The sequence below is a fragment of the Streptopelia decaocto genome (genome assembly GCF_964273445.1).
Source record: "Streptopelia decaocto genome assembly, chromosome: 25".
Taxonomy (NCBI): domain Eukaryota; kingdom Metazoa; phylum Chordata; class Aves; order Columbiformes; family Columbidae; genus Streptopelia; species Streptopelia decaocto.
Genome location: NC_138680.1, coordinates 4,578,155 through 4,595,764, shown reverse-complemented (window position 1 = coordinate 4,595,764; position 17,610 = coordinate 4,578,155). Strand labels below are relative to the sequence as shown.

General features: G+C 65.2%; 3 protein-coding genes across 8 annotated transcripts; 2 read left to right on the top strand and 1 right to left on the bottom strand.

Moving 5' to 3' along the window:
• Window positions 1-2,042: 2,042 nt before the first annotated feature.
• Window positions 2,043-6,444, bottom strand: BAG4 (BAG cochaperone 4). Of its 3 annotated transcripts, none has more exons than XM_082072511.1 (4): window positions 6,350-6,444; window positions 4,508-4,768; window positions 3,897-4,124; window positions 2,043-3,448 (listed from the first exon to the last, which is right to left on the bottom strand). In XM_082072511.1, exons 1-4 carry the CDS (start codon window positions 6,422-6,424, stop codon window positions 2,969-2,971), a joined length of 1,044 nt encoding a protein of 347 aa, XP_081928637.1. In that variant the 5' UTR covers window positions 6,425-6,444; the 3' UTR covers window positions 2,043-2,968. The 3 variants fall into 3 exon arrangements, with proteins under 3 accessions (XP_081928637.1, XP_081928638.1, XP_081928639.1); XM_082072512.1 differs by lacking the exon at window positions 6,350-6,444 and adding an exon at window positions 5,952-6,309; XM_082072513.1 differs by lacking the exon at window positions 6,350-6,444 and adding an exon at window positions 5,938-6,076.
• A 131-nt stretch (window positions 6,445-6,575) lies between these two features.
• On the top strand, window positions 6,576-8,538 carry LSM1 (LSM1 homolog, mRNA degradation associated). The gene is made up of 4 exons (XM_082072466.1): window positions 6,576-6,708; window positions 7,024-7,092; window positions 7,713-7,828; window positions 8,026-8,538. Exons 1-4 carry the CDS (start codon window positions 6,663-6,665, stop codon window positions 8,194-8,196), a joined length of 402 nt encoding a protein of 133 aa, XP_081928592.1. The 5' UTR covers window positions 6,576-6,662; the 3' UTR covers window positions 8,197-8,538.
• A 1,123-nt stretch (window positions 8,539-9,661) lies between these two features.
• LOC309449970 (G protein-coupled receptor kinase 5-like) lies at window positions 9,662-16,811 on the top strand. Of its 4 annotated transcripts, none has more exons than XM_082072546.1 (16): window positions 9,662-9,778; window positions 13,196-13,291; window positions 13,418-13,530; window positions 13,906-13,983; window positions 14,199-14,299; window positions 14,372-14,464; window positions 14,543-14,606; window positions 14,683-14,823; window positions 14,890-15,080; window positions 15,153-15,190; window positions 15,558-15,647; window positions 15,729-15,937; window positions 16,016-16,153; window positions 16,223-16,360; window positions 16,445-16,576; window positions 16,669-16,811. In XM_082072546.1, exons 1-16 carry the CDS (start codon window positions 9,727-9,729, stop codon window positions 16,774-16,776), a joined length of 1,782 nt encoding a protein of 593 aa, XP_081928672.1. In that variant the 5' UTR covers window positions 9,662-9,726; the 3' UTR covers window positions 16,777-16,811. The 4 variants fall into 4 exon arrangements, with proteins under 4 accessions (XP_081928672.1, XP_081928671.1, XP_081928674.1 ...); XM_082072547.1 differs by lacking the exon at window positions 9,662-9,778 and adding an exon at window positions 12,191-12,896; XM_082072545.1 differs by having other exon boundaries at window positions 13,196-13,530.
• Window positions 16,812-17,610: the final 799 nt, after the last annotated feature.

Below are 17,610 nucleotides of genomic sequence, written 5' to 3'. Positions count from 1 at the left end.
AGGCACTGACCTAATGTTTGTTTTTCAGTCCTCCTGTGCCCCTGTCGCCTCAGCGGAGGTTGAGAAACCCTCCTGTGGCAGCGGGTGCTGCTTGTCGGAGCGACAGGAAACCCCGGAATGAGAGTTTGGTTTCTGTAGAGATGAGCCCTGCGATAAATCCAGAGGCGCGCTTTCTAATTTGGGGTTTTGTAATGTGGGTGGATGCTGTCAGATAAACCGGTTGCCAGGAATTCTCATCCCAGCGCTCACCGCGGTTACCGGCTGGGGAGGCCGAGCGGCCGGGAGCTGAAACCGCGCACAGCGAGCGGGGGAAGCGCGGCCGCGCAGGCTCAGCCCCGCGCCGCGGCTGCCGCGGCTGCACAGCCCGGCCCAGCCGTGCCCCCCTTTGCTCCTGCCGCGCAGATGGGAGGTGACGGGCGCAGCCGCGGGTCCGTCAGCGCGAGGTGTCTGTAGATGTGGAAGGGATGCCCAGACCCCACCCCGGGCTCAGCTTTGGGGGTAAAGGCACAAACCCCCCGTCTGCCCCGGGGATGCAGCGGCGTCACCGCAGCCACGTCCTCTCACAGAGCCGGTCGAGCAACCAGCCCGCTGAACCAGAACCCGCCGTCCCAGCCCGCTTTTTGTGTTCTCCCATGCGCGTTAACCGTAGGTTTACAGAACCCTCTCCACGTCCTGCCCGCGCGGAGGCTTCAGCTCTGGAATCCTGCAAAGGAATGCGCTTCCTTGGCAGATTCGGCACCGAAGGAGAAGCCCATCTCCTTCCTCCCAGACTTTGCCTGGCTCGTGTGCCACATGCACACGCTCGCTGTTTCTGATGGACAGATAACGATATCGCTCTCACCACGTCTCCGCAGTGGGAAACCTTTGTCCCAGGCGGCGGAGCGCACGGGGCGTCCTCGAACCCGCGCCGCACCCAGCGCCAGCGGCTCCTGCGCGGCTCCGGCCTCCTCACCGCGAGGGAAACGAGCCGCGGAGCAAACAGGATGCGACAAACAATGCGGGTTTGTTCCTGATGCGACTCCACTGAAGCAAATGAAGGGCTGATTCGGCAAAGCAGGGCAGACCCGTGACAGGGCCTGTCCGCCCCCACGGGTGCAGCCCATACACACCCACTGGGGCCGAACAGTCCTGCTTGCTCTGCCAAAGCGTGACTTGCGCCGTCTCTTGCAGCAACAGATGTCAGACTTTGGCCAAATCCTGCGCAAAGGGAACCCAGACCTTTGTTTCAACAGCTGTACCGACCAAATGGAAAAAAGCGAATGTGGGAACGGAGGAAGAAATGCGCTCTTTGGTGAGTCCCTACAGAGCACAAGCGGGTGAGACGTGGCCGGGACGTGGGCTGGAACCCGGAGCGGCTGCGGAACCGGGCAGGGCGGCCACAGGTGTCACCAGTGCTGCCTACAGCCCCAGTGTGAGATTCATCGCTCTTGACTTTTCTAGAACGTGACAACTAAGGTCTCTTTGGGTACTTATATCCCTGCTCTGCTTTTCCATCCCCTTCACAGCCAAACCTTGCGGGGAATGCTGAAGGATCAGAACAGGACTCTGTAAATCTGGAACTGAGTGTGCTAGAACCCCGCAGCACGAGGGCTGGGCTCTGCCCTGCACTACACATTTCTGCAGAGCCGGTGATGGTTTTCTTGCCCATGTTCCCATTCAAAAAAACCTAAATAAAGTTATTACTGTACCAGGCTAATCCAGTGAACCCGCAGCAGTGTCTCGGGAAAGATCTCGGGGCATTAGAGGCAGCATTTAACAGGACTTCCAACCATAAGATAAAACAAAAGGAGTGCGGAGGCACCACGGTGCTGCTCTTCATCCTCTGGGTTTAAAGAGCCGCTGGTACCGAGGCCGGTTGTGTGGAAATGGTCCCCACGGGACACCGACCCCTGGGACACCCCCAGACCAGCATTCCCGGAGGTGACGCGCTGCGTTTTCCTGCCGAGACAGCCTGTCCGGCCATGGGTTATGGGCCGAACACACACCCTGCCCAGAACCTCTTTTTTAAAGAAAAGAGACTGCCAGATGCCCTAATTACAAAATAACATTTAAAAGTTGTGAGGGTTTATTATGTGGTCACACAGAGCGATGATTCACATCGCGCGCTGTCACCGGCCGGCGCACAGCGGCTGAGCCGACCCGTCCCCGCGTCACCCGGCGCCGCCAGCGCGGCCGCACGGAACACACAACTCGCACTGTTACGATTAGAAAGCGGATTTTCGTCCAAGTGAGCTGGGAAGTGTTTCCAGCGTGGGGCCGTTCCGGGCCGCTCTGCCCGGACATCGCTCCTCTGCTCGTGTCCTTCCAGCGGCAGAACCGCGACTCGCCGGGGGACACTGGGGACCGGCTCTTCACGGCAGGAGGAGCAGACGACGCGACACCGGTTTGCACCGACCTGGTCCCGTTCCGCAGCACTCGGGTGTAGCTACTCGGGCGCGCTACAACCCGACAAACGCCCAGGACGACGCGAGTTTCACGGCGAGAAGCTGAAGCTGAAGCTGCAGGCGGCGACGGGCGGGCTCTGGGCTCGTGGCCGCACGCTGCGGGGCTGTGACCACGCGTGGCCAACGTGGCGGCTGTTTGCGGAGCTGCCGCGGCTGCGGAGCCGCCTGCACACCGCGGCTCCTTTGGGGCACTTTGTACAGTGATTTTCCTCCTGCTGGTGCCGGGACGCGGATCCCCAGCGACGCCACCCGTGCGTACCTGCGGTGCTGCTGCTCTCCCAGAGCCTGGAACAAACGAACGACTCAGTCTGCTGCTTCAGACCTCCCTTCATTTGTCCATGGCCGAGTTCTTTGTTGGGGCTGGGCTTCTGTTTTGTTTGGGGCTTTTCTTGTGGCTTTGTTTTTTTAACTCGGGGCTTATTGCTATTCCATTGTCAATAGTGCGGAGCAGAAAGAGCTGATTTAACAGAGCTAGAACTCTTTGGAACCGCGACAAGGGGCTGTGTGTTGTGGCTGATGTGATTTCACAATCCCTTTCTCTCCAGTTGTTCCAGTATGGACTGAATTCTGTGGACGGACTCTTTCCTGGCCTGCCGGACACTGTCCTGGCCCCCGGTCTCCACGGAGTCCAGCTCCAGCAGCAGCTTGGTCAGCATCTCCTCCAGAAGCCGGTAGGATTTATCTGTCTTTTTCCCTACAAACTCATCCACCTCCTGCTCCAGCCGCTCGGCCGCCCCCATCACGTGGAGGATCCTCTGGATCTCCGGCTGGGCGGCCGCAGGATTTGCAGAGGGCTGGTCAGCGGGTTTCAAAGCAGCCTCCCGGCTCCCAGCCCGCGGTTTCCGCCGCGCAGCGTCGTACATCTGGGGCCGGGCGCTGTACTGCACCTTGGGGCTCGGGGGCTGCGCCCTGTGCTCATTCATTGTCCCCGAGTGCTGGTGGTTGACATCAGAATAGTAGCTGTGTTGGTCTGCGCTCTGCTCGGCTTGGTCGTAACCTGCATCCTGCAGTCAGACAGAAAAAAGACAAATCTTTAAGTGCACCTCCCTTAAAGCCGGGTTTAATCTTGCTCTCGAAAGGCAGCCAAAGCAGGATGGGATCGGGTGCGGGTGACGCGGTCGCTGCCCTGAGGTGTGCGTGCCCGCGATGGGGGGCAGAGCGGCTCGGCGCGGTGCCACCGGGGATCCGGGCGGCATTTCTGAGACCGTCACACACCGTGATGTCACAGCACATCACGGCCCCGCGCGCTGGCACCCCAGGGGCTGCTGCTACCTAAACTGACTGTGCCTGGACAAAGGGGCATCCCCAGCGGAGCCAGGCTTGGAGGAAAGCTCTATCATCTATAGTAGTAGTAATAATAATAATAATAATAATAATAATAATAATAATGATAATAACAACAATACACGTCGGGTGGCAGCAGGGAAGGCGCTGCAGAAGCGTGGGTTGTACCTTTGTGTCCCAGGCCGGGGGGCGGGCAGGGGCTGCGCTGCCGGCCCAGGGCGGGTGCGGGTCGGAGCTGAAGGGGTTCCCGTGCCCGGGGGCCGCGGGCCAGGCGTAACGCACCCCATAGACGCTGGGGAGGCCCCACGTGTCCTCCGGGGCTCGCAGCTGCGGCCCCTGCAGCGTGACCCCCGGGTTGTCTCCGTACGGATACTGCGGGATGGGCATTCCCGGGGTCTGCAAGAAAAGGGGGGGACAGGCATTACCCCCGGAGTCACCCCAAGCACCGTTCCCTCCAGACAGCCCTGGGAACGGCCACAGCATCACCCTTGCTGCCCAGTTCCTGCTTTCCTGACCCACAGGCTTGGAGTCTCTGGAGAACAGGGTGACCATCAGTTTTCATAAGAATAAAAACCATAATAATAAATATAAGAATAAAATATTTATAGGAATAAAAAGTACAAGCTGTGCAAGGCACAGCAGCCACACGGAGCCATGGATCGCCTGGAGGACACACTGGGGGTGCTCCCTCTGCTGGGGCCCCACAAAACCACTTCTTGTGCCCCGGGAAGCGCCATGGCCGCTGTGGCCGTGGCTGTGGCCGCTGCCCGGCCTCCTACCTGCGGGGGGGAGTAGCCGGGAACCTGCTGCCTCCGCAGCGAGGAGCCGTCGGCGGCGCCGTCCGGCGGGACGTAGTTCCAGGGGGGAGCGGGCGACGGGGGCCGGTACATCCCCGCCGAGTCCCCGGGGTAGGGGGTGCGCGGGGGCCCGGAGCAGTAGTACCCCCGTGTCTGCGGCAGCCCGGCATAGTGGGAGGCAGCGCCGGGAACCGGGGGGTACGGGGGGCCGTAGGCTCCGTTCATGTAGGGAGAATCCATCGCCTACGGAAGAGCAGAGGAGAGGTGACGGGACACAGGACAGAGGGGATGGGACATGGGGCAGAGGGGATGTGACACAGGGATGGGACACGGGGCAGAGGGGATGGGACACAGGGATGGGACACGGGGCAGAGGGGATGGGACACGGGGCAGAGGGGATGGGACACGGGGCAGAGGGGATGGGACATGGGACACAGGGACAGGAGACGGGGCAGAGGGGATGGGACACAGGGATGGGACACGGGGCAGAGGGGATGGGACATGGGACACAGGGATGGGACATGGGGCAGAGGGGATGGGACATGGGACACAGGGATGGGACATGGGGCAGAGGGGATGGGACATGGGACACAGGGATGGGACACGGGGCAGGGGGCTCTGGTCCACCCAGCAGCAGCCCGGGGACAGGACCGGCCCTTCCCGCAGTGTCTAACTAAGGGGTTCCTTTGTCCCTGGGCCGATTTGCCCCAGTTTTAGGTTTTTCTGCTCTAACGTGGCTTTCTGTCACCACTGACTGCCCATGGGCTGGTCCCAGCGCCCTCGCCGCAGGCTCGGGGACACCGGCGGAGCATTCCAGATTTGTCTGGAGGGCGGGAAGAGGAGGGGATACACCAAGCTTAACCATGCTTCGCTTAGCTAAGCCTTGCTCAGAAATACACATACAATTCCTCGCAGCAAGAGGCTCTTGGGAGGTTCAACCAAGTCAGTTTAGTCACTGACTGGGGGATGAAAAGAGAAACACTCCGGGCAAAGCGCATTTCCCCGCTCGGTTCTGGGCCCCGGGGTGCTGGGGTCACCCAGCCCCAGGTCGCGCTGCGGCCCTGGGATCCGAGAGCTTGTGTGTGCAACGCCTGTACGTCCGTCTGTGAGAATTTATCTGAGAGCATCCAAACAATTGGTGTATACCGAACGTTTCCATCCGCCTGTAGCAGGGATAATTAAGCGTCTGGGTTCCGGGATGACTCCCCGTAGCTTTGGGCAAAGCATTTTTTCGCAGGTGAGCTGTTCCACGGGTGATCGTATCACCCGCGCGCCGGGGTTTATGGAAGGACCGGACAGACCTACACATCCCATAGGATTCAAACAAACCGCAGCACAAAGCGGCAGCGACCGGGGACGGCGCCGTTTCCGCGGGGAGCTCCCCGTTAAAATCCCCGCCCTGGAAATGTCACCTTGAACTCGACACGAAGGTAAAACTTCACCGCGTTCGCCGTTTGATGTGTTTTTCTCCCGTTAACATCCGCCCAAACCCCGGGGAAAGCGGGGGGAGCGGATTTTTCATGCAAAACGGCTCCTTTTGGCAACCGAGCTGAGAAAAGCACCCCAATGGGCCGTGGGGAAGGTCAGGGATCGGTTGAAGGATCCGGGCGGCGCGTCCCGGCTCGGTGCCGCCGTCCCGGGGGTGTTCTGGGGGAGCCGCTACCGGCCGCGCAGCGCTGCCCGGTGCAGCCGGGGGGACGGACCCGCGCCTGCCCCCGCCCCGGGCACGGGGTGGGCTGCAGCCCCGGTGGTTCGGCTCAACGGCCGGGATCGGAGCGGCCGCATCCCCGCCGCCCGCCCGGTCCCCGCCGCCCCCGCCGTTACCTGCGCGGCCGCCGGCGGGCGGGAGGACCCGGGGGGGCACGGGCCCGGCTCGGCGGCGCGGCCGCGGGGCTCCATGGCCGCCGCCCCGCCCCGCCCCGCCCCGCCCTGCCGCCAATGGCCGCTGCCCGGCGCCACCGCCAATCGGCGGCCGCGCCTCGCCGCCGCCGACCAATCAGCGTCCGCCCCGCGCGCACGGCCGGCACGTCTTAAAAGGGCGGGCCAATGTGGGGCCCACCCGGCAGCGGGGCGGTTCCGGGGCGGCGGCGGCTCCGGCGCATGGCGGCGCTTCCGCTGGGGGCGGCGCGGCGGCACCATGAACTACATGCCCGGCACGGCCAGTCTCATCCAGGACATCGACAGTGAGTGCAGCGCGCGGCCGGGCCGGGCCCTGCCCGCGCCGGGAGCCCCGGGGGCCCCGGCCCCGCCGGGCGGCCGGTCCCCGGCGGTGCTGCTCTCCGGGGGGGTTGGACCTCCCGTTGTCTGCGGGTCCTGCTCCCCGTGGGGCGGTCGGACCCCTCCTTTCGCAGGGGAGCTGCCCCCCCTGTGCGCACCGGTCACGCGTGGGGCGTCCGCGCTCCCCGGGGCCGGTTAACCGGCCATCTCCGGTGTCCCCGCGGTGCGTGGGGAGGGTGGGGGGCGGCCGTGGCTGACCCCCCGCGCTCCCTGTCCCGCAGAGAAGCACCTGGTCCTGCTGCGGGACGGCCGGACGCTCATCGGGTACCTGCGCAGCATCGACCAGTTCGGTAGGTCCGCACCGGGGGGGTCAGGCCGGGATTTGGATGCAGTCCGGTGCCACCGAGTGCGGGGCTGCGGGAGGAGGAGCGGAGCCCGGCGGGGCCGTTTGCATGAGCCGGGGAGTGTTCCCGTGTCTGTAGGGGCCGCGCTTACCGGAGCAGCTCCCGTCCCGAACGGAGCTGCAATGGTAACGAGGGTTTGGATTTGGGGGGAGTTCGGATTTGGGGGGAGTTCCCTGTTTCGTGGACCCCGCTCAGCCGCACCAACTGCCTGCAGCAGCGACCCCGCCGTGTGCCGGTCCCGTGCATTTTCTTAGCTGAAATCAACACGAGTTTTAAATCAGTTTCGTAGTGCGTAAAGTGATGTGGTTGCAGGTTGTGTTTTTGGAGTGTGTTTGCGTTGTGGCTTAAACCCCCACCTGTGTGTCCACTGGAATTGGTGTTTCATGGAGATTTCTCCCAGAACCAGCTGTTCTTTCCCCCGGTTACATCCAGCACTGGTGCTCTGACATCTCTTTTTGAGCCATCGCTGCTGTGGGTTTTCTGCCTGGGTGGGATGCAATGTTCTTCACAGCTAGAAAATGTAGCAAAACATGGATTATTTTCTCTCTGTCTCTCGATCACTGCAGCAAACTTGGTGTTGCACCAGACGGTGGAGCGCATCCACGTGGGCAAGAAGTATGGGGACATCCCTCGAGGCATCTTTGTTGTGAGAGGCGAGAACGTCGTTCTGCTGGGGGAAATAGTAAGTAGGCACTCGCTCTGCCTGCTCTCTCACCGCAGCTGCGTGTCCGTGTGTCTGTCTGCTGTGAAATACGGTCGCTGCCGTCCCCGCTGGCTCTTTGTCCCTCCAGGCCGAGCTGCCCCGCAGATGCTGGAGCGTCCCACGAGCGGAGCTGCGCGGGCTGCTGCCCAGGGGCTGAGCGGCTGTTCCTCTTGCAGGACCTGGAGAAGGAGAGCGACACGCCTCTGCAGCAAGTGTCCATCGAGGAGATCCTGGAGGAGCAGCGCGTGGAGCAGCAGGCCAAGCAGGAGTCGGAGAAGCTCAAGGTGCAGGCGCTGAAGGAGCGGGGCCTCTGCGTCCCGCGGGCGGACACCCTGGACGAGTACTAGACGTGCCGCCGCTCGGACCTTTCCCCCGCGGCAGAGCGAGGGCTGCGCTGTGACCTCCCGTGCGCGGGGATCTCCTCGGGAAGACGGGTTTTATTTTCAGGTTGTGTTTTCTGTGGCGCGGATAACTGTAAAACAAAGATCACGCCATCGGTTCCTCCTTGCGGAGAAGGAGAGAAGGCGTCAGGCCGCCCTTCGAGGCGGGCAGGGGCACTGGGCAGCGCCAGCGGTTTTGTTCAGGAGGCAAATGGCTTGGTCCTCTGGGTTTGTTTGCGTTTTCCTCCTCTCATGACTCTGGGCAAGAGTTTTCCTTGATGTGTAAATAAATCCTTGATCTCACAGAGACTGCTTTGCCAGTGTCTGGACCGGACACCTTCCCCTCTCTTGGGACAAACATCCTTGTGCCAGCTCTGGTCCCTGCACGGGGGAAATGGGCCCTTGGTCCCGCTGTGGCCGGGCTCGCACTGAGGAGAAGCTGAAGGATGGGGCGAGATCCCTCCCTCGGGGGTGGGGAGCAGAACTTGGGGATCCCCTGCACCCCAACAGGGGCTGCTGGCTCCCCCAGCTGGGCTGGGCAGCTCTCCAGCAGCTGAGCCCACTAATTACCCACTAACGAAGAGCTGCCACAGGGCTGGTTTCTCGGTGCTGGGGGAGCTGGTGTGGCTGCAGCAGGTACAGGGACCTTCATGTCCCAGGGCTGTTGGGTGCGTGCAGTGACGGGTGCACCTTTGTGGGGCTCGGGGTGTCCTTGTGAGTGGGTTTTCTCTTCCCCAGGGGCTCGTTCCTTTGCAGGAGGAGCCCAGCTCTGCACCGGGTACAAACAGGTCTGGCTGCTGTGCTCCTGGAAAGTAAACAGCCAGGGTTCCCCCTGGTTCCCCCGCACTGACCGGCCCAGAAACGTGTTTCCCCGCACGCTGGGGGCTGGGCTGCTTGCTTCGAGGGGGGAAAAAAGCGTTTTCCCTGTTGTATTTACTCGTGTAGGCTCGGGGGGGACGTCGTGAGTTTGGTGGCAAAACAGGAGTAAACAAGGAAACGCGATTTCTTGCTTTAACAAAAACAGCGGCTGGATGGAGCCGGCGGCGGCTCCCGCGGCTGCAGAATCTCCGCCGGGAGGAAGCGGCTCCTTCGCTTTCGTTGTTCGGCCGCCGCTGCTGCGCGGGGGGGAGCGGGGCTGTTGGGGTGCGGGGTGAATGAAGGGGGGGGTCCCGTCCTGGGCTCAGCCCCGCAGCGTGGGGGGGACGGGGCTCCCTCCCTGCCGGCCCGGGGTCCCGTTTCGGAGGAGGAGGAGGAAGGCTGCTGTGCCGCAGCCGCTGCCGGGGGCTGCAAGGGGCTGGTGCTGCCCGACGGCAAACCGGGCGGGGGATCCCCAAGGCGGGCTGGGCGCTCCCGCGCGCTGCCCCTTACATAAGCCCGTGACGCCAGGGGGCGGCCCGTGACGTCACGGCGGTGACGCAGCCCCGGAGGCGGCCGGACCGCCCCGCGCCGCCGGGCCGGGCATGGTGAGCGGCGGCGGGGCTGCTCCCCGGCCCCGCCATGGAGCTGGAGAACATCGTGGCCAACACCGTCCTGCTGAAGGCCCGCGAAGGTACCGCCGCATCCCCGTCCCGTTCCCACGCTGCGTCCCGGATCCACCCCGGTCCCGTTCCCACGCTGCGTCCCGGATCCACCCCGGTCCCGTTCCCACGCTGCATTCCCGGTCCCATCCCGGTCCCGTTCCCACGCTGCATCCCGGGCCCCTCCCCAAGCCCCCTCCCTGTATCCCCCTCCCCACGGGCACCCTCGGCCCCTCCACGAGCACCGCGGGACCCCTCCGCCCGGGGTGGTGGGTGGCCGGGGGGGGCTCATCCTGGTTGGCTTCGTGCAGTCCCTGCAAGGGGACGGCTGCCCGGGTGCTGCGGGACACATCTGTCTGTGTCCCACCCACCCTGTGGACCCAGGGGCACGAAGCAGAGAATTTAAGAAGCGATTTAGGTGCAGTTTCCCCAAGCGGTGCATGTGCTGAGACACCACGGGCTCAGGGCGACCGAGAGCCGCTCTGTCCGTCTGTCCCTCTGCGCCAGCAGGACGTGTCAGGCGTGGATGAGGCTCGTGCGAGCAAAACTTTGCTTGGTGCAGGCCTGTGCGACAGGCGCTTCCAGGAAAAACACGGCCTCGCCGGTGGAGCCGGGCTGGTGCCGGTGCCACCGCGCTGGTTTGAGCCCCACCGGCAGCTGCAGTGAGGCCTGGGGGGGCACAAGGCTCAGGCGTTTGTGCCCCTTCAGACACGGGGCTTGGCACGGGCTCCCGGGGCAGCGCGGGAGCCTTTGTTTGCTTTTGGTTTCCTTTGGAAAACCGGCGCCCTCATCGCTGAACCTTTGTGACCGAAAAGCAAACGGCCCCGAGATCCGCTGGGGCAGCCCTGAGGACGGGGCGGCTTGGAGGTGGTCCCATTTTTGGTTTTGGAAATCCATGTTTTCTAAAGGTTTCCTTACCCTAGACGTGGTTGCTTCCAGCAGCGCTGGAGACGCTGTGGGGATGGAGCTGGAGAGGTGCCGGTGCCTTTGCCAGGGAGGGAGGTTTGGCATGGGGAGCTTGGGGCAGCCGGACCGTTGGCACCGATGCTCTGTGCCCGGGGCTGGACGCTGCTCCCGTCCCGCGGGATGCAGGGCAGACACCTGCCCAGTGACCTGCAGCCCGGGGAAGGAGGTTTTGGCCCCGGGGCTGGCGGGGGCTCTGCACCGCGGGGCCACACGGGTTAACGTCGGCGCGCGAGGGCCGCGAGAGGCGCCGGAAGCCGGAGCGGGACGGGGCTGGGTCCCGGCTGGGCGGCCGCTTCCCTCCCTGGCGCCGTGGGGAGGACCGGAGCCGTCTCAGCAGAAAGCTGACACCCCCCGGCCGTGCCCAGGGGTCCCCACGTTTGAGGGTCACAGGCTGGCCTTGCTTTGGGAGGCGCAGGGGGCTCGGTGAGGTGTCAGACCCGGCGTTTGGATGTGGTGTGTAAGTTGGAGGGCTCTGTGGTTTGAGGGGCTCCCCGAGCTGCTGCCGCCCCTGTGCCCCTCGAAAGGACCTTGCTCTGCTGCGGGGCCCCTCGCTTTGGCCTCGTGACCCTTCCAGGGGCTTTGCGCCCCAAAAGGTGGTCTGGGGGGTGCCCCATGTGGGCTGCGGGGGTCTCTGGCCGGCCAGTCTCCCTGGGCTTCATGTCCGGCTCTGCTGGAGCTTTCAAGGAGCTGGTGTCCGCGAGGGCTCCTGAAGCTCGGGGAGCCAGGAGGTTTGTCCGCCCGCGGAAGGGCCCGGGATAAACCCCCGGGAGCGTGCGGGCGCGGGGCAGATAACCAGCGGTGAGTGAGGCCCTAAGGCTGCCGGGGCGGGGGCAGCCACATCCGCACCTCGCTGGGCATTGGTGCCACCTCACCGCAAACCAGCCGGGCACAGGGCACCCCGGGACCACGCTCCCGCCTGCCGCGGGGCTTCCGCGGCTGCGCTGGTGTGAGACACCTCCCTGCGTGTGCCGTGTGGTACGTGGGCTCCTTGCCGCCCAGGAACGGTTGGATTTTGCTTTCAGCAGTTTGTCTGGTTGCCACGGTTGGTGCAGCAGCATCCTCGAGGGCTTTCCCGGCGTGGTTCACTCCAGGGGAGCAGGGCAGGGCGGGCTCCAGTTTCTCTTTCTATCTTTCCCGCTGAGTCCTGCTGCTGGCTCTGGCTTGTGCCCCAGGGACAGGAGTGGGGACACGGTGCTGTCTGTGCTCGCCCTGGCTGTGCTGTGCTGTGCCGGGCGTGCTGCGGGGCACCGGGCCGGGGCAGGAGGAGGATGCAGCAGGAGCCTGCGTGGGGGCAAAACCCTTCTGATGTGAACCTCCCCATGTGCTCAGCTCCCCTCCTTCCCACCCAGCCCTTCCGCAGTGCCACTGTCCCCACTGAGAGCACGTCCCCAGGGCTCAGCCGGGGGAGACACGTTGGGATGTGGGTGCTGAGCGTTAATTTAGTTTTTATCGTTGCAGCAAACAAGTTGAAATTTGGAAGGAGGGCTGTAAAGGGCCGGGCGGTGCTGGGGCTGGTACCTGCGGGGAAGAGGCAGGGAGGGGATCGCGTGGGCAGCGTCCAGCGCGGCCTCCGAGCATCCCTGCCAGGTCGTTGGCTCCTGGTGCTGGCAGAGGGTCCTGGGCATCCCCCCCGTGCCAGCCGCCCGGGGCTCCAGCCTGGGCACCGCGGGGCGAGGGGAGCGGCTGCTCCTCTTCCTTCAGCACCGGGTGCCCAGGACCCCGTGTTGCTGGTCTCGGGGTGCCCGGGGACCTGTCGCCGCCGAGGCCGCTGCGCTGGCTGGCGGGGCTGTTCCTGCCGGAGGAAGGAGCCGATGACGGCAGGAAGCTCTGCCTGGCCGAAACACCGGCCGTGCCGGAGCCCAGCACCGTGGCGTCCCTTGGACTGGCCACGGCGTCACCGGGCGGTGCTGGCCGGCCACCAGCTCGGAGCCGCGCTGATGTCAGGTCCCTGCAGGGATGACTTCACGCGCCGAGCATCCGCCAGCAGCGGCTCTGGGGCCATCGCTCGGCCCCCTCCATGTCCCTGGGGAGTCCCTGTCCCCGAGGAGGCAGGGGCTGCTGCGGGCAGGACGAGGGCTTGGCGAGGAGCGAGGGAAACTGGACGTTTTTGAGAGGGAACGACATGGAGCTGCGGCATCATTTGGGGTGAAGTGATGCCAAGGGAGCCCTGGGAGCCGCAACCGGGTGGGGATCCCCTTGGCTGTCTGGGGCAATGGTCCCTTGGGGGCTCAGAGCCCTTTCCACGCTCAGGGTGGGTTTTCCCCCATGGTTTTAGAGCTGCCCAAAGCCCCAGTGCTGGTGGTGGCGGGTACGTGTGTGAGCGATGGGTTTTGGGGACCAGCAGTAATGGGATGGGGGGAAAGCCCAAACCAGGCGACTCTGCAGCACTGGGCTGGGGCTCTGCTGCCCCGTTGTCCCCATCGGCACCGGGCCCGGCAGCGCCGCCCGTCCTGCTGACCTGACCTCTTCTCCCACTGCTGCAGGAGGCGGCGGCAAGCGGAAAGGCAGGAGCAAGAAGTGGAGGGAGATCCTGCGGTTCCCACACATCAGCCAGTGCGAGGAGCTGCGGAAGGGCCTGGGTGAGACGGGGAGGGCGCTGGGAAGCGGCAGGACCGGCTCCCGGGTCCCGGCTCGGGGACACGGTGGGCGCAGGGCTGCGGCACACGCTCGGCGTGTCCCGTGGCACGTCCCGCCTTCCCTTGCAGAGCAGGACTACGGCACCCTGTGCCAGAAGCAGCCCATCGGCCGGCTGCTCTTCCGGCAGTTCTGCCAGACGCGGCCGGAGCTCCAGCGCTGCATCCGCTTCCTGGACGCCGTGGTGAGGGACGCGCTCGATGCCACCGGCGCTGCCGGGGACGGGGACGTGCAGGCGCGTTTGCCCGGGATGGGGCTGGCGGGGGGTGCGCAGAGCCCCGGGGTTGCGGCTGGAGCTGGGGCAGCGGTACCGGGGGCTGCGGGGGGCAGAGACCACCCCGTCCCAGCGCCCCGCGGGTGCGTCTCTGGGCTGTGCTGCAGGATGGGGCTCTCCAGCCCAGCAACCTCCGAATGCCGCGAGGCTGATCCCGCTGCCGCGAGGCTTCAGCTGCAGCGCAAACCTCCCAAAATGACCCGCGTGTCCCCTTACCGCACGGTTGGTGGATGTGGGGGGACACAGGGCAGAGCCTGCAGCCCCCTCCTCTCCCGCACATCCCAGGCGGATTATGAGCTCTCCCCGGATGAGAAGCGGAAGGAGATGGGGGAGGAGATCATCCGCCGGTTCCTCCAGCAGGAGGTGAGTCCCGGGGGGCTTTGTGCCCCCAGGCAGCTGGAGCAAGACGGGGTGAGAATGGGATGGGAGCAGCGGGGTGCGGGGGGTCCTTTGCTGGCCAAGGAGCCACATCCCCTCTCTCTGAGCATCCCGGTGGCACCCGCTGCCAGCCGGGCGATGGATGGGCTGCGAGGGCGACGCAGCGGGGCGGGGGCACATCCGTCTGCTCCCCCTGGTAGTCCCCGGATTTCCTGCCCGAGGTGGGGCAGCCCCACGCCAGCCGCTGCCTGCAGGACCTGCAGAAGAGCCCCTGCAAGGACCTGTTCAGCAGCTGCCTGCGGTGAGTGTCCTGCCCGGGGGCGAGCGCCCTGGGGGCTGTGGGTGATACCGACTGTCCCCCGTCCCCCCGCAGCCCCCTGCACCAGTACCTGAGCGGGGACCCCTTTGCTGACTACCGGGACAGCATGTATTTTGACCGGTTCCTGCAGTGGAAGTACCTGGAGAGGTGAGTGGGGGGTCTGAGGGGGCTCTGGGGGGCTCTGGGGGTCAGCGGGGCTGACGTGCCCAGGGCTGTGTGCTTCAGGCAGCCGGTCACCAAGGACACGTTTCGGCAGTACCGGATCCTGGGCAAGGGCGGTTTTGGAGAGGTACGGCCATGGGGGGAGGATGAGGGGCAGATTTAGGGCTGGTGGGGGCTCACCCCACCGCCGTCCCCCCCGCAAGGTGTGCGCCTGCCAGGTGCGGGCCACGGGGAAGATGTACGCCTGCAAGAAGCTGGAGAAGAAGCGGATCAAGAAGCGGAAAGGGGAGGCGATGGCCCTGAACGAGAAGCAGATCCTGGAGAAGGTCAACAGCCGGTTCGTGGTGCGTGTGGGGCTCTCCGGGGGGGCCGGGGGGCCCGGGGCCGGTGCTGACGGCCGGGTGGCGCAGGTGAGCCTGGCGTACGCCTACGAGACGAAGGACGCGCTCTGCCTGGTGCTGACCATCATGAACGGCGGCGACCTCAAGTTCCACATCTACAACATGGGCAACCCCGGCTTCAAGGACGAGCGGGTGGTTTTCTACGCGGCGGAGATCTGCTGCGGGCTGCAGCACCTGCACCAGGAGGGCATCGCCTACCGGTGAGCGGGGCCACGGGGGGCGGCGGGGTGGGACCGTGCCATGCTGAGCTGTCCGTCTGTCTGTCCTTGCAGGGACCTGAAGCCGGAGAACATCCTGCTGGATGATGATGGTGAGGAGGGAGCTGCTGGGGCTGGCGCTGCCCGTACTCTGGGCTCCGGGTTGGGTCTCCGTGTGCTTCCAGGGGGGATCTGGTGGTGGTTTGGGGGGGACGTGCAGGGATGTGGGGGGCCCTTTCCTGCCGCCCTCCATGCAGAGCTGGATCTGGGGAACAATTTCTTCCCCAAAGGGCTGTGGGGCATTGGAACAGGCTGCCCAGGGCAGTGCTGGAGTCACCATCCCTGGAGGGCTGGACAGACAGACACGAGGTTCTCAGGACACAGGGCAGTGCCGGGGTGGATTGTGGTTGGACTCCGTGATCCTGAGGGTCTCTTCAACCAAAACGATTCTATGATGCCCCAACCCCCTCCCTGCCCCAGGCCATATCAGGATCTCCGACCTGGGGCTGGCGATCAAGATCCCCGAGGGCGAGACGATCCGCGGCCGCGTGGGCACCGTGGGCTACATGGGTGAGCGCGGGGGCTGCGCCGCTGGGGGTCCCGGTGCCGCCGTGCCCCCGCGCGCTGACGGGTGCGGGGCCGTGCCCGCAGCCCCGGAGGTGATCAGCAACGAGCGCTACAGCTTCAGCCCCGACTGGTGGGGCCTGGGCTGCCTGGTGTACGAGATGATCGAGGGGCAGTCGCCGTTCCGCGCCCGCAAGGAGCGCGTGAAGCGGGAGGAGGTGGAGAAGCGGGTGCAGGAGGAGCAGGAGCCCTACTCGGAGAAGTTCGGCGAGGACGCTCGGGCCATCTGCAAGATGGTGAGTCGGGAGCGGCTGGTCCCTGTGGGGGGACAGGGTGGGCTCTGACCCCCCCGTGACCCCCTGTCCCCTGTGCAGCTCCTGGCCAAGGACCCCCGGCAGCGGCTGGGCTGCGGGGCCGAGGGGGCGGCCGAGGTGAAGCGTCACCCCTTCTTCAGGAGCATCAACTTCAAGCGCCTGGAGGCCGGCATCATGACACCCCCCTTCGTGCCCGATGTAAGGGACCGGGGGTGGGCGCTCCGGGGGGTGGTGCCCGTGCCCCCCATGACGGTTCTGCTCCCGCAGCCCCGGGCGGTTTATTGCAAGGACGTGCTGGACATCGAGCAGTTCTCCACGGTGAAGGGCGTCAACCTGGACCAAACCGACAGCGATTTCTATGCCAAGTTCGCCACCGGCAGCGTCTCCATCCCCTGGCAGAATGAGGTACCGGGGGCACGGGGGGGTCCTGCCCCGTGGCAGTGCTGACAGAGCTGCCCGTGCCCACCCCCACGGGGTCCTGCCCCCCAGATGATTGAGACCGAGTGCTTCAATGACCTCAACGTGTTCGGCCCCGGCGGGACCCGCTCCCCCGACCTGGACTGGTGGCAGCTGCCCGAGCCCCCCAAGCGCAGCCTCCTGCAGAGGCTCTTCCGACGCCACGTAAGAGACAGGGGGGATTTTTGGAACGGGGGTGTCCCGGGGTCTCCCTGAGCCCCCCGGCTGACTGTCTGCTGTCTGTCTGTCCCTCGCAGCCGTCCGACTACCCCATCGGCACCGCCATCCACCCCCCCGACCCGGCCGCCAGCAACTCGCACCCCCCCGCAGCCAACGCCACCTGCCGAACCCCGGTCCCATCCTGACCCCTCTCGCCACCCCGGGGGAGCCTCCAGCCCCCCACGCCCTCCCAGGGTTCCCTGGGGCCGGGGTCTCGGGGGCGCTGACATGCGTGGGGTGATGGGGAAGAGTCCACTTGACCCCAACCCTGGCAGCCCTACGGCCCTTCCAGCTGTTCTCGGGGGTCTCACTGCAGCCCCCCCAACCACTGCCAGGGGAAGGGGCCAGGGCAGGGACCTATTTTTGCTGCATTTGAGCCCGTTATCTTATCGCCGCTCGGTGTGTGACCTCTGCGGGCACGGGGGGGCTGCGGCTTTATTTGCACTCTCCAAATAGAAACAAAGGCAGCCTTGGAGCTGGGGGGACGCCCCCGGCTCCCCTCGGCCGGGCTGCAGCGGGAGGGACGGGGTCACCCCGACAGAGCCCCCGCTCGGGGAAACACCGGCTGCCCTCTCCCGCTCCGGCCACCACAATGTGAAATGGGCTCAGGAAAGGGAATTTTCTCGAACGTGGGGGGCCTGGGGGGATTCCCTTTGTCACTTTGTCCTCCTGGGGCTGGTGGGGTGCAAGGGACAGCATGCGGGTGTGCAAAAGACAGCACATGGGTGTGCAAGGGACAGCACATGCGGGTGCGGGGGCTGTGCTGCCCCCCGCTGCGAGCCCCGGTGCATCTCTGCCCCCGGCACCTTTGGTTTACATTCGATCCGGTTTTGTACATTTGTAAACAGTTGTAAATATTTGTACGTTGAGCGCCTGGATGTACATTTTTAAGGTAAAAGCTGCAAACGGAGCCGCGTGTTGACTTTGCATGGGGAGGTTTTGGGGAGGCATTTTTGGGGATGGGGCTCGGTGGGTGCTGT